Consider the following 14754-nt stretch of genomic DNA (forward strand, 5'->3'; position numbering starts at 1 on the left):
CTCAGTGAGACCCTGTCTCTAAATAAAATAAAAAATAGGGCTGGGGATATGGCTGAGTGATTAAGTGCCCCTGAGTTCAATCTGCAGTACCTCCCCCCAAAAGAGAAATAATTGTTAATAGTTTTATCTGAAGATAGGATTACAGATGATTTTACTTCCCTCTCTATATCCATTCACACAATTAAAATATTTTACAGTTAACACGTACAACTTTTTTTTTTACATGTTTTTTGAGGCATGACTTACTTACCTGCTCTGAAGTTGATCCATTGTTGAGTATATCATTCAATGATTTTTTTGGTAAATTTTCAAAGTTGTGCAACCGTGACCAAAATCTGGTTTTGGTTCCCACTATTCTAAAAGCTCCTTTATCCAATTATGTTCAATCCTCACCCCTGCCCCAACACTAGGCAGCCTTTCAGTTTACTATAGAATAAGAAATATATATTTTTTAAAACATACCAGTTTTGTCAAGGTTAATTTGTTCAGCATGAGTAGAAATTTGGGTCCATATTTCATTGTGGAGCTTTTTCAGGAAGTTATTACTGTAAGATTCCAACGCTGCATAGGAGTTCAAGGTGGAAACTGTCTCTTCTGTAGGGTAAGATGCTATTGCTTCTAACTGAGTACTGTTCGCCCCTTTGATGTTCATAGCAAACACAGTTACGCCTTCCAGCCGAAGGTTCAATGCAGCCTCATGCACCTCGTCATCTGATGATCTGTGGGTGACCAGGACTGCAATCTGAGGGACCCCCTGTGCCCTTCTGCTGCCACTGGACTGTGAGAAACCTTCCTTCCTCAACTGATTGATGGCAGCCCCAGCATTGGATTTCCCATCCCGAAGGGAAAGCTTCCTGATTTGCTGCTGAAATTCAAATTGGGTTGTGCTGGATTTCAGAAAAGAAATCGTCTCAGCCCTTGTGCTGTAGCTCATCAGTCCAAGCCGCATGCAATCAGAATTCACATCTAAGGAGCTGGTTATGTTCTCCAGGAACTTCTGCAGGTTTCTTAAATTTTGTTGGGTCCCAAGTGACCCGTCCACCAGGAACACAAGGTCGGCAAGTGAATCTTTCTGACAGGATGTAAGGAAGGGAACTATGAGAGAAAAAAAAAAGTATGATGATTAGGATAAAGCACTAGTCCAGAGTAAGACAGGTACTTTACTGATTTCCAAAAGGCATGAGTGAAAATAGAGGGAGTCATGACAGATGCAGAGCAATATTTTATCTTAGCAAACAAAAGCTCAAAATTCTGAACAAGACTCTCAAGGTCATTGACTTCAGAGGCTTTGCATATGCTCTTCCCTCTATCTAAAGAATGCTACTTACCAGTTTTGCTACCACACCCGACATTCACCATCATCTATTTGGAAGCCACCACATAACCACCTCCATTACCAGTACAATTGCCACCAGGAGCATGATCACCACCCCCACCGGCACCTCCACCCCCATCAGGGTGACCATCATCACTACCAGCCTTGCTATACTCAACTGCATTTAGACCACCACCTTCATTACCAGTTCAACCACCACCACCAGTAGGACTACCACTGTCTTTACCACTACCATTCCCAAGAGCTGGGATGCAGGCAAGAGTTATCAGTGACATCTCTGACCTCAGGGAGCTCACATTCTAAGGGTAGGGCAGATATATTATTTCAGACAGTAATAAGTGCTAGAAAGGAAATAAAACAGGTGACCCTATTGAGCAACTATGCTGGGGAAACGGAATGGTAGGGGACTCTAACTTAATTCACATAGGAAGAAGTCAAAAAAGTCCTCTCTGAGAGGGTCTCATTTGGGTTGAAATGTGGGTGAAGATTCAATCATGTGGAAATCTGAAGAAAGAGGAATTCTGGTAGAAAGAAAACCAAATGGTTGGAACCAGCAAGAAGCCCAGAGCGGCTGAAAGCAGTGGAAACATTGGTGGACAAGGTCAGAGGGAGACGAGCCCAGATCACCTGGGAGTCACATGATTCAGTTCGAATCTTTTAAGTGTCCTTCTGATTACTGAAGGGAAATAATGAATTCAGGAATAACAATTTTAAAAAAATGGCTCTAGAAAGAGATAATGGTTTTAGAAAGGATAAAGCAGCTAAGACGCACAACCAGGGTCATTTTGACACATGATTGAGAAGTTGAACAGAACACTGAACAAATTGGATGCAAGAGTTGACAGCATATGCAGAAACAGAAACATCCTGGGCTTCTGACCTGAACAACTGAGTGGATGGTGGGGGTATCTTTTTGTAAGCTAGGGAAGCGAGTGGGAAGAACATGTTATAGAGAGGACTCAAGAGTTCTGTTTCAGACCTACTCAGCTTCAGATGCCACTGAGCATCCAAGAGGAAATGCCACATGAGCAGTTGGTTCTATGAATCTGGATTCTAAAGAACAGTAGGCCATATTCACATAAAACAGCCACTCCAAGCACAGACAGACCTCAACTGTGGAAAGTATAGCCAAGAGATAAGCTTCATCTCACTAACAACTACCTATTAGCTTCTCTGATCTTAGCAGTCAGAGGCATGTTTTACTATCTCTACCCCTTCAGTGCCTGGCACCTGGTGAGAGGTCAACAATCTTGGTGGAATTAAAAAATAATCTTATAAGTCTTCCAATCTACTCTGAATCCCACACAGTTGAGTAAAATAAACTCCCAGTATGACCTCCCCAGGTTATTATTTATTTGCAAACAGTTGTTACTACTGATACTAGTAAACCACATGCCAAATGCCATACAAGTCACCTCATTCATGTCACAAGGTAGACACTGAAGCACAGGGGTTAAGTAGCTTATTCAAGGTCTGAGGCAGACAAGCCAGGGTCTGAACCCAGACCTTCCTGACTAAAAATCTCTTAATCTCTAAATCTTAATCTCCAAAAGGCAAGGACAGGACCTGGCCAAGCAATATCTTGTCGTACTACCCTGCTGTGAGGTGAGTTAGAAATAGTGATAGAAACATAATCTTCACAGAGCCCTCTAAGTAGTTGGTAAAGCCCCATTGCCCCCAGAGAGCTCAGAGAGGATCTCCTTTGTTCCCAGGGTGGAAGGCCACGGGATATCTCTTCCATATGCCCTAAGGACTTGCTATAGCTTCTACATTTTTTTTCCCCAAAGCAGTGGGGAGTGAAGGAAAATGTACTCCCCAATACCTCAAGGGCAACACTGTGAAGAGAGTCTTCCAGATTCTTTCCAAACCCCATTTCTGCTTTTTTTTTGGGGGGGGAGGGGGGATTAAACTCAGGGGCACTTGGCCACTGAGCCACACGCCCAGCCCTATTTTGTATTTTATTTAGAGACAGGGTCTCACTGATCTGCTTAGCCCCTCCCCGTTGCTGAGGCTGGCTTTGAACTTGCAATTCTCCTGTCTCACTTTCCAGAGTCGCTGGGGTTACAGGCCTGCGCCACCACACCAGGCCCATTTCTGCTTCTTGAGCAGAGAGCTAGACCTGATTTTCAAGCCTCTCTTGCAGTTAGATGTGGCCATGCAACTAAGATCTGACCAGTGAACTACCACTACCACTCCCAAGGGCTGGGAATGGGCAGCTAGGCATGGGCAGCAGCTTACAAGCAGAAGTAGTGTTATCCTCCACCAGGCTCAGCCCCTAAAACTCCCCCTGGGGGTGATCTTCCTCCATCTTTTTCCCCTTCCACCAGCTGGGCAATTCCCAGGGCACAATGGAAGTCATATTTGAAAGTGTAAAAGCCAACACCAACTTAGGTATCCAAACAATGTGAAGACAACTGGTGTCCTGAGCATTGATCACATAATAATACAAGGGAAATAATTTCATGAAGGCTACTTGTTATTAAATTTTTTGTGGTCTGACTGGGGTAGGGGGACAATCAGCCCACAGCTGTCGCTATGAGACTGGACAAGGAGTGGTAGACCAGGAAGGAAGTTCCAAGCCTACCACCTCATACATCTTACAAATGAGGGTGCTGGTGAAAGGCCTAGATAGATGGCATCTAGATCACAGAGCCAGCTAATGGCATTGTCCTGATCTTTTGAGTTCAGGCTACCTTGTACTATACCAGTTGGTATAGTAAAAATGAGGGAAAAAAATGTATCTTAAACATGAAGATATCAGCATAAGATGATCATATGACTCAAGAGCTCATAAGTCAAACCTCTGGCTTTATCAGACATTGATACTTATTAGAGAAATTTAACATCTAAGGGGGAAATGGCTCAGAGAGGGATGAGCCACACAGCTCAAGACTGAGGTCCACAGTGTCACACTACTGCACAACTTGTATCCCTCTTCTGCTTGGATGAATGCAAAACAGGAGCATGGGCTAACAAGTCTCATTCTAAGGTTACCATTCCCACTGGGTGCTGCTAGACATGAGTTGATGAGTATTTACTGTGTGCCTCAAATGAACCAGGACCACGAGGGAAAGAAAACAGACAAGGATCTTATTTCTGTAAGACTCTCATGTATTTATTCATTAAGAAATAGAACACCAGCTCATTTTCTAAGCCCAAAGAATACAGAGATGAGAACAAGTTGCCCGTTCTGCCCTTATGGCACTACCAGTCCGTTGCTGGGGAAGACGGCAAACAGAAATGGATAATTGTGGGAATTACAGCTGTCATAGGTGTTCACAAGGAAGGAACTGTCAGACCCTAAAAGACATAAGAGGATAAGAGTATAGGGTTGAGATTTTAACGTCAAAGGAGTTATTGGGCTGTAAGAAGGCTGTCAGAGAAAACAATATGAGCAAAGGCAGAATAAGAGGATACTGTGCTGAAACTTCCAGTACTTCAATGTGGCTTCCTTACCTTGTACATCAACATCGACTGCTCCTTCTCTGTACTTGGTCGCATCCTTGATGATCTGCGTCATGTTTGAGGAGAAGATGCTGAGGTCTCTGACCGTCCGAAGTTTGAAGTGAAACTGAGATGTGGCCATGGCCTTCAGGTTTTCCTCAGAAGCCTTCTGCATCCCCACGGAGATGATTTTCACCCCATCTTTCCGCAGGGCCTTCGAAGCCTCTTCCACATCATCCTCGGATTCCGCTGAAGCCAGGACCACCAAAATAGGAGGAAACAGTTTCCTGTCTCTTCCATCAGAAGGTGCAGAGAAGTAGATCCTGTGAGCCTCCCGAAGAGCGTTTCCTATCCTCAGGGATCCACCAAGGAACCCGAAGTTCTTCTTGAGATGGTTCAGCATGGGGTTCCTGCTCCTGAAGGTATTCAGGTTGAATTCATTGTGGAGTATGTCACTGTACTGGGCCAGGGCCATGCGGTACTTGTTGGCCTCGATGGGGAGACTGTTGATCATTTTATTGATGAATGTTCTCACAAATGGGAAGGCCTTAACTCCCAGGTGATCAGAGCTGTCCACCAGAAACACCACATCTGCATACTCAGGGCCTGGCCCTATCAAAATCCAAAGACAACAAAAATAAGGTTATTGTTCAGCCTTTACATTTTAGACCAACGTGATCTCTTGAGATTATGTCGTCATTTATAGGTCTAGCAAAATACCAAGGAAAGTGTCTTCCAAAAATCAAACAGAAGAAAGTGTTCTTGTTTTTGCTAAAATGTCATGTAAGAGGACTTTCGTAAAGTTAGCCAACAGATTTTTCTTGCTCCAGTTTATGCCAGAGAAAACTGACTTTTTCTTTTTTTCCCCTTTTTCTTTTTTTAAAGAGAGAGAGATAAATTTTTTAATATTTATTTTTCAGTTTTTGGTGGACACAACATCTTTATTTTATTTTTATGTGGTGCTGAGGATCGAACCCAGCGCCCCATGCATGCCAGGTGAGCGCATTACCGCTTGAGCCACATCCCCAGCCCTGACTTTTTCTTTTTCAGTTCTAAATCACCAAATTCTAACACTGTACTAATGGATAAACAATAATGATACCAGCCCCAGAAAGTTCCAAAGTGGTCTGAGAACTAACAGCAGTTTTTGGAAAGAGCATAGAGTAAGAAGCTGTCTTGGGTTGGACAGCCTGGTAGCAGAGTCAGGGACTTTAGGTAGATGGGTTCCACAGAGGCAAGTAGTATTAAGAGCAGGATCAGACAGGAATGGAGCAAAGGGATATATCTAGTCTGGTCTGGTCAGGTCAGGTCTGGTCTGCAAATGACTCGGAAGCATACATTACTGCAGAATTTTCCCTCTTTGAGGAAAGAGGACCAGTTTTTATGTACTCCTCTGTCAGTCATCAGCTGCAGGCCATCCCCAAAAATCAGTAGGAGGAAGCAGAGAGTATGGGCATAATTCCTTAGGTAAGGAGGCTCTGGGAAAACCAGAAAGTGAGTGGCAGCTGCAGCTGTTGCATGTAATATTGACAGCAGCTGGGGAAGGGTTAGAATCTGGGCATGGGGAGGCACTAATAGTGTCCGTGTCAGCAGCCTCTGTCAATTACCTCAGCTTCTAAAACTAATGATATGATGGGAAAGGTCCAGCAATTTCAAAGTAACTCAGAAATTCATCATGAAATCTTACAGTGGCACAGTACAGGGTTGGAAATACTTCTTTAAACTGTTTAAAGGAGAGAAGAAAAACGTACCTTTCATACTCCATATACATACACTTTGAGTATCTCTTAGTGGAAATGCTGAGGACCAGAAGTGTTTTAGATTCTAAAAGTTGTTTTTTTTTTAATTTTGGAATATTTGCAAGTATATAATGATATTTTAGGGGGAATGAATGCAATTCAAGTCTAAACACAAGATTTGTTTATGTTTCATATACACCTTTTACACAAAGTCTGGAGGAATTTTTACATAATATTTTTAGTGGGCCTACCTTTTGGCTGCAACCTGTCATTTAAAGTCAGGGATGGAATTTTCTACTTAGGTGTCATATCAGAGCTCAAAACATTTGGATTTTGTATCATTTCAGATTAAGAACTTCTGGATTAGGGATGCCCAACCTGTACATTTCACGTTTGGGGTTGGGGAGGCATGCAATGGTTTAGCCCCAAAAATATTTAGAATGTTTTCTGTGTGGGGTTCCTTTTCTTCCACTTTCATCCATAATTCAAACTGATCTATAAACATTTTGAATTGACTGTGTTCATAAAGATGTGGAACACTGAGACTTAAGCAAATCAATGAATAATCAAAGTTTTTCAAGCCACATGTACTATAATTTATGATCCCCCTGCCCCAGCTTTGTACCATCTTTTGAAAATTAAGTTTGTTATTGCATACTACAACTACTAACAAATGCCATGTACTTTGATTTTCAGCAAATAAATTATTTACTTCTCTGTTTATTAAAATTAGGTTTCATGAGACATAAAAATATTTATTTTCCCAAATAACAATCAACATAAAATATACTAGTACCTGGGCTCTGATCTGCCAATATTTCAGTCCAAAGGATTATTAGGGCAACTATGATTAGCTGAATCTTCATTTTGTTAATGGAGTTTTCTTGCTTTTATTCTGAAAAAAAATCATATATGTAAAAATTACAAATGTATACATTTGCGATATGAAAAATCTTAATGAACACCAGAAAATAATTATTGGAATAATTGGAGTGAATGGATACACTGTAAACATGTATTTGTCAAGAAGTCCCAAGGTCTTTTATCAAGCACTCTGGGTGTTTGTTGAAAATAGATAATGCTTATGCTTGTTGAGCCCTTAACATGACTCAAGCACCTTTCTCGATGCTTTACAAGTATTATCTAAATTAATCCTCACAATAATCTTATAAAAGGCACAATTATTATAGCACACGATAGGGAAACTGAGGCACCAGGTGACTTGATAATTGGCAGATCTAGGACACTTCCTTCACCAGACAAGGCAATTGCCATGCCCCCAACCTTAACCACTATACCACAATCCTTATATTAAATCCACATCTTCGCACAATGTACGCAGTCACAATTTTATTCCCCCATCATTATGCTGATCAAGACTATTGCATATGTTCATAACAGCTCAAAAGAGCCAGCAGCTACCCCTGTTTTCTTCATTAAATTCTTGTGAGAACTGTTCTGTCACAGTTATAACCAATCTTACAAATTCAGTTCATCATCGTTCTCCACATAGTTCACAATCAATCAGATATCTTCATGAGAAATTTAAGTGCCATAGAAATTCCACCAAATCAGAGTTGTTGTTCATTTAAAAAAAAAAGAAAAAGAAAAAGAAATAGGCCAAAATGACCAATACTCAAAAATAGATCTGCCTTAAATGAGATACCAAAGGTATAAGGACTGGTTTTTATTCTAGAGTTGATTTTTCTAGCAGTTCTTTTGAAACTTCTGACCATAGAGGTCCCAAGACTTCAGAGTGGTAGTTCTAGTATTTAGAAATGGGTTGAATAGCATCTCTAAGGCTCCTCCTAACTAAAATTCTCTGATTCTTTGATGCCATGATGGATGCTATGCTGGAGGCAGAGAGTGGCATCAACAGGTAATACTTTGTATGAATTAAATTTGTCATTTTCAGGTAGATAAGCCCCTAAAACAGACTTTGAGCTTCTAGAAACTCCAAGCTTAAACAGCTAACAAGTGAACCAACTCACTCATTCTCACAATTTCCAGTGCTCAAACCCTCAGAGTCGGAATGGGAATTCAAAACTAGCATCAGGCCAGGCATGGTGGCACACACCTATCATCCCAGCAACTCAGGAGGCTGAGGCAGGAGGCTCGTAAGTTCAAAGCCAACCTCAGCAACTTAGCAAGGTCCTAAGCAACTCTGCGAGACTCTGTCTCTAAATAAAATATATAAAGGGCTGGGGATGTGGCTCAGTGGTTAAGCACCCCTGGGTTCAATCCCTAATATCAAAAAATAAATAAAACCTAGCATCAACTTTGAGCCCACTGCCAGTGGGCTCTGGAACCCGAAGTCTCCACACTCTGAATGCCAGGCAGCAACCAGCTGGCCGGGCTATTTCCTGTGGGGATATTCATCACATGCAAATCAGTCACAAGCATTGGGGAACAAAACTTTCCAGGAGGAACAAAATAGGAGGGTCTTGATGGGATAATGAATAATCATCTCCCTCCTTTCGATTACATTTCTTTGGTCCTAAATGTCTGTAAAGACAAATAACACACACTCCAAATGGCAAACCCCACACTTCCTATGGGGCAGTCTGTTTTGTAACATATGGTATGGAGTCTTAAAGTGACTTGGTAAAGCAAGAGAAAAAAAAAAAAAGCTTAGTTTAGCAAAGTAAAAAAAAAAAAAAAAAAAAAAAAACACATGATAAAGCTTGCAACCTTCTGGCAGGTTCCGACACTGAAGGAAAATGGAAATCACTTAGTAAGTTATAATAATACAGCAAGGCGTTAATGTAAGTCTTGAGCCCACTGGATTGGAAAAAAGTATGTAAACAGTTTATTGGAGGTTTACATTGCTAAATCCCTACTCAAAAATAACATAAATAACATTCTGAAACCACCAAACTTAATTTTTTTTCTCTCTCTCTTTTTGCAGCTATGCAGCCAAAGGAGCAATAAATCCTTAAATATGGTTAAAAACTAAAGGTTAGATCATCTCTTCTGTCCTCCACCATGTTGCCCTTCTCCCCTGCACTCACCCTGCACTTTCCCTGGTTAATCCATCCTTCACTAGGTATAAAAGTACCACAGACAGGCCAAGACCCGGCTCTGGCCAGAATATGGACTTCCCACAGAGAGAGGATACAACTTTAGAAAATGTAACCTCCAGCTGGTGAGGGCCTTAGACCACACATGCGCAGCCTACTGCTTTTCAGCTAAGAAGCTGAGATCTGTAGAGGGACACCCAAGGTCACAGAGTGGGCCCGGGAGCCAGAGTTCAAGATTAAAGCCTAGGCTTTAGTCTCTGGTGCTTGGGCCCGTTTCTGAGAGCATCTGGAAGGCACATTGATTGAGTTTTCTCATCAACACGACCAACGAGGCCCAGTCTTATTTTCCTAGGCCGTCTATCCATGCTGTGAGTGCCACGTAGCTCTGCTTCCTTTGATTTTCATGATTCTCTTGTTTCTTTCATGGTAAAACACCTCCGAGAGGCTGTGCAATCTTCTCCACACCCCTAAGTCTATCGACATGTCCAGACTCCCATTCCAGCTTCGTGGTCTGGGAAATCTGTCCTCTTAGGATTCTTGACATTTAACCTCATTTTGCCTTGTTCTGTGGTTACTGAAATATCTCCCTTAACTCCTTTCTTCTCCTCCCCACTCAGTCACACACACACACACACACACACACACACACACACGCAATCTTAAAAATCAATCAGCTTGTCGAAGGCAGGACTGAATACCTCATCTCTCAGTGTTGAGTGTCCCACCTTCCTAGCTCAGGGCATGCTCTAGAATGGGTTCTCAAGAAACATTTGTTGAATCAAGTTAATTACTTAGGAGATAATAAGAAGCTTCATCAATCCAGCCACTGCTAATCAACTGCCTATCAAACCTCACACAGTAACAACTCCAGGCATTTCTAGAACAAAAGGCCATGTCTAGAGTGAACTGAGATTGAAAAAGCAACGGCCTATAAATGGGAAGCAAACTCCACCAGTTTTAACAATCATGTAACAAAGTCATAACAAGTCTAAACAAGTCCTGGTGGAGGTGGTGGGAGGTGGGGGGGAACCTACTCCAGCAGGGAAGGCTGGGTGGACAGTCCTCGTTCCACTTTTGCAAAAAGCAAAGGAGAGATGCAAATGATGCTTTTTTTTTACTTTGCTAAGAAAGGAGAGATGCAATCCATCTGCCTGCAAATGCCATGATCTTATTATTTTTAGTGCTGAGTAATATTCCCTTGTGTATATATGCCACATTTTTTTTATTCATTCATCCATTGAAGGGCATCTAGGTTGGCTCCACAGTCTAGCTATTGTGAATTGTGCTGCTATAAACATTGATGTGGCTGTGTCCCTGTAGGATGCTGTTTTTAGGTCCTTTGGGTATAGTCCAAGAAGAGGAATAGCTGGGTCAAATGGTGGTTCCATTCCCAGCTTTCCAAGGAATCTGCATACTGCTTTCCAAATTGCTAAGTGAAGTTAGCCAATCCCAAAAAAAAAAAAAACAAATGCTGAATGTCTCCTCTGATATAAGGGGGGTGACTCAAAAAGGGGAAGAGAGGAAGAGCATGGGAAGAAGATTACCTCTACATAGGGAAGAGGGGTGGGAGGGAAAGGGAGGGAGAAAGGGAATTGCATGGATGGTGGAAGGAGACACTCATTGTTACACAAAATACACGTATGAAGATGTGAGAAAAAAAGAATAGTGATACCTTAGATTAGGTAGAGAGAGAAGTGATGGGAGGGCAGGGGAGGGGTTTGGGGAGATAGGAAGGATAGTAGAATGAAACAGACATTATTATTACTGTGTGTATATATGTGACTGCATGACCAGTGTGATTCTGCAACCTGTATACTCAGAAAAATGAGATATTGTATCCCATGTGGTTCAAATGTATGATATGTCAAGGTCATTGTACTGTCATGTGTAACTAATTAAAACAAATTTAAAAAAAAAAGAAAAAAGAAAGGAGAGATACAAATGAGGGACTTTCCAAATCCCCCAGGGTCAACCCAGAGAGGAAGCAGATGGGAAGGAGGTTTGGCGGCAGTACCAAGACCAGTTTGTTCTATAATTCAGGGTAAAGCATAAGAAAAGCGAGCATGCTGAGTTTTGGTTTGGCTGGAGGCAGCTGCAGTCCAAAGCCATGCATACTTACTAAGCACCCACAATTCACGAAGTTCAGTACAGCAACGTGGGGAAATGAGGACGCAGACCTAGTCCTTGCCTAAAACAATAGCAGAATCTTTGCCAAGCCCGACTCAGAAGTGTTTCCTCCTTGGTGGTCTTACTGGACTTTACATAGTTTCTATATATTTATGTACACATGACACTTTTGATAGATCACCATTTAACGCAAAGTTTATTTGAGTGCCAACTCTGTTCTCAGAGCTGTTGTAGGCCGTTTAGATTGAGTAGCGGACAAAACAGAAAATCTTGCATGAAGCTTTCATCCTTCCTGTTTATTCCTGCCTCCCCATCTGACTGGCAAACTTCTTCGAAGCAGAGACCATGTGTTTTTTGATACATCTGTGTATCTCCATGCTTGGCGCAGAGTGAATACTTGGTAAGAAAGGAGAGATGCAAATGAGGAAAAGGGAAAAGCAAATACTTTTGCAAATGCTCACAAAAACGAGGCAGAAGGAGGCCTCATCTCAAATGAGAGTATGTAATACCACAGAAACAGAGTCGGTGTGGGAAAGGCTTCCGGGAGGAAGTGGCATTTGTCTTAGACTTGCAGGACACCATAAGTGTGAACAGCAGAAGTGATGGGGAAGAAGCAGATCTGGTGGCCATTGGAAGAGAGACCAACAAGTGCTCTGGAGGGGAGCAAACAATAGGTGTGTCCTGGAGCTGGAGGCTTCTGATTTGATTGTAGTCCAGGATGTGGAATAGGGAGGGATGGAAGTCTATGTAAGAAGGACAGAGTTGAGATGACAAGGTAGCAGAGGGCTTTAGATGGTCTAGGGAGAATTTAAGAAACTGAGTTTTATTCTGTTGGCAACTTTGAGCCAATGATGTTTCTTGACTGAAGGAATAGGGTGGATGGCAAGGTCTTGGGGGTGCGATGAAAGGGCTGATCCTTTCCATCAGGTGCACCTTGACCAGGAAGCCTCTGACTGCACTTCCCCCAAACTGAAATTGTCTTAGGTATTAAGGGGAAGAGGAGATATCAAGGATCCCAAGTAGAGAGGTGCCTACAATTAAGAGTACACAGCACATTAGTAGAATCCAATAGTCCCTCAAGATTTTCCTTTTTGGGGGGGAAATGTCTGCTATCTCCTTCCAAGGACATATTCATCCGAATAAATTAGATTAGAACTGAAGGCAAGAACGCTGTGCCACTATCTTCTAAAATTAAGACAGATAAGGCCCATGAGAAACATAGTCTGCAGCTTAATTAACAAATCCACCAACTGTCACATCCAACCCTGCCATTTATAGATAATTCATGGAACTACTATAGGCTCTTGGACACAAAGAGAAAAATACATAAAATATTCCCTCCAAGAGCATACAGTCAGTCTACCTGGGAGATCAAGACAATTTTGCAAAAAGATAAAATACAGACAGTACCAAATTCTAATTCCCAAAGTAAGGGACTTACCTTTGTAAAGTCAGGAAATGTCAGAAGCCTGTTAAGTTTTTACAAAAATGTCACTGCAAACCCCATCATACAATATGTATGGCACCTACTTTGGTGCCAGGCACACAGTAGATGTATAGTGAGTTTGTTGAAAGAACAGATGAACTTGGCGTTTCAGAGTATATTGAAAAGAACTGAATCACAATGCAGTTTAAAAATAGAACATAACATTTCAGAGTCTATCCTATGAAAATGTATCAAAAGCAACCAACAAAAGCACTTGATATACTCTTAAGGCTTTCAAAACTGTGATCAAGGGTAGCAGAAAATATCAAAGAATCAGAGCTCATAATTAAAATTATAAGCTCCTTTCTGAGACTTGGTTCTCCAATCTACAAAGCAAGAGGGTCAGCCAGCAGCTCTAAAATGCTCACTTTGTGAATTAGGGCCCAGATCTTCTAGGGACATGGGCTCTGCCAAAGGCATAAAATGAGAATTCCATCCCTTGAAGTTCTGGGCCTCTCAGACTGAAGACCCCTCAGAAGGGCATGATGTCACCCTTCTTGCTGGAACATCGGCAGAAACTACTGTAATGCGTCTGGAAGTTTCCTCTATCAGAGAGCACAACTATCAGGGTGGTTTTCCGCCGCCCCCCCCCCCTTCAAGTCTTATTAATTACCTAAGCTCAGTACAGCAATCCATATTCTTCTTATGGGATCACCAGATTTTTTAAACAAAGATTTCCAGAGTAAAGACTATCTTGCTTGTATTTTTAATACTTCCATTTGCCAAAACTTCACAAGACCTGTTCTATCACATGGAAATAAATGACATTGGACCACAGCTACTTTCCAAATCAGAAAGCCTCCAAATCAACATCATCACCATCCACACCCTCAATGCCTGACTTCCACTGAGAGTGCAGCCTACCTCCCTGTGGCTATTGGATCTCCCCAGGAGTGTGTACCTCATTCTTGGAGCTGCTGCTGAAAAAACAGAACAGGGCTCTATGTTTTCATTACAACTTTCTTAAAGAGGAAAAAGTTGTGGGCTTGTGATTCTCAATCTTGGATGCACACTGGCGAACTATTAGAAACTACTAGTAGCTATTCCCACTCCAAGAATCTCTGACTCAACTGGTCAGGACTATAGTCTGAGAACGGGGATTGTTTTGTTGGTGCAATATAATTATACATAATAGTGGAATGCTATATTTATATATGCACATAACATAGTTTGATTAATTTCATTACCCAATATCTTCTCTTTCCCATCCCTCCTGCCTCCCACTGATCTGCTTGCTTTTCTCTATTGATCTACCTTATATTGCTGTTATTATTATTTTAATTGGTGCATTATAGCTACATATATATATACATATATAATTGTGTATATGATCCATTCTGGTATATTCATATTTAGACCTAGCCTAATTTGGTATATTTCATTCCCCAATACTTCTCCATGACTCCCTCGATTCATGTTTCCCTCCCACACTTCCCTCAGCTCCTGCATACAAAAGAAAACATGACCTTTCATTTTCTGAGTCTGGCTTATTTCACTTAGTTTAATATTCCTCAATTCCATACATTTACCCATGAATGATATAATTTTACTCTTCTTTATGTCTGAGTAAAACTCCATTCTGTATATATACCACCTTTTCTT

General features: G+C 41.6%; 1 protein-coding gene across 1 annotated transcript in view; it reads right to left on the bottom strand.

The window, feature by feature from the left end:
- Positions 1-14754, bottom strand: part of Col6a5 (collagen type VI alpha 5 chain) — a 151854-nt gene that overhangs the window by 103050 nt on the left and 34050 nt on the right. The window contains exons 2-4 of the mRNA XM_046431946.2: positions 7316-7414; positions 4793-5392; positions 463-1095 (exon numbers count right to left, since the gene is read on the bottom strand). Coding sequence (XP_046287902.1) covers positions 463-1095; positions 4793-5392; positions 7316-7385 — 1303 coding nt within the window. The 5' untranslated portion in view covers positions 7386-7414. The remainder of the gene's footprint in view (positions 1-462; positions 1096-4792; positions 5393-7315; positions 7415-14754) is intronic.

Source organism: Marmota monax, unplaced genomic scaffold, assembly GCF_021218885.2.
Source record: "Marmota monax isolate L192 unplaced genomic scaffold, Marmota_monax_Labrador192_F-V1.1 WCK01_AAM20220418_F8-fsc00022, whole genome shotgun sequence".
Lineage (NCBI taxonomy): Eukaryota > Metazoa > Chordata > Mammalia > Rodentia > Sciuridae > Marmota > Marmota monax.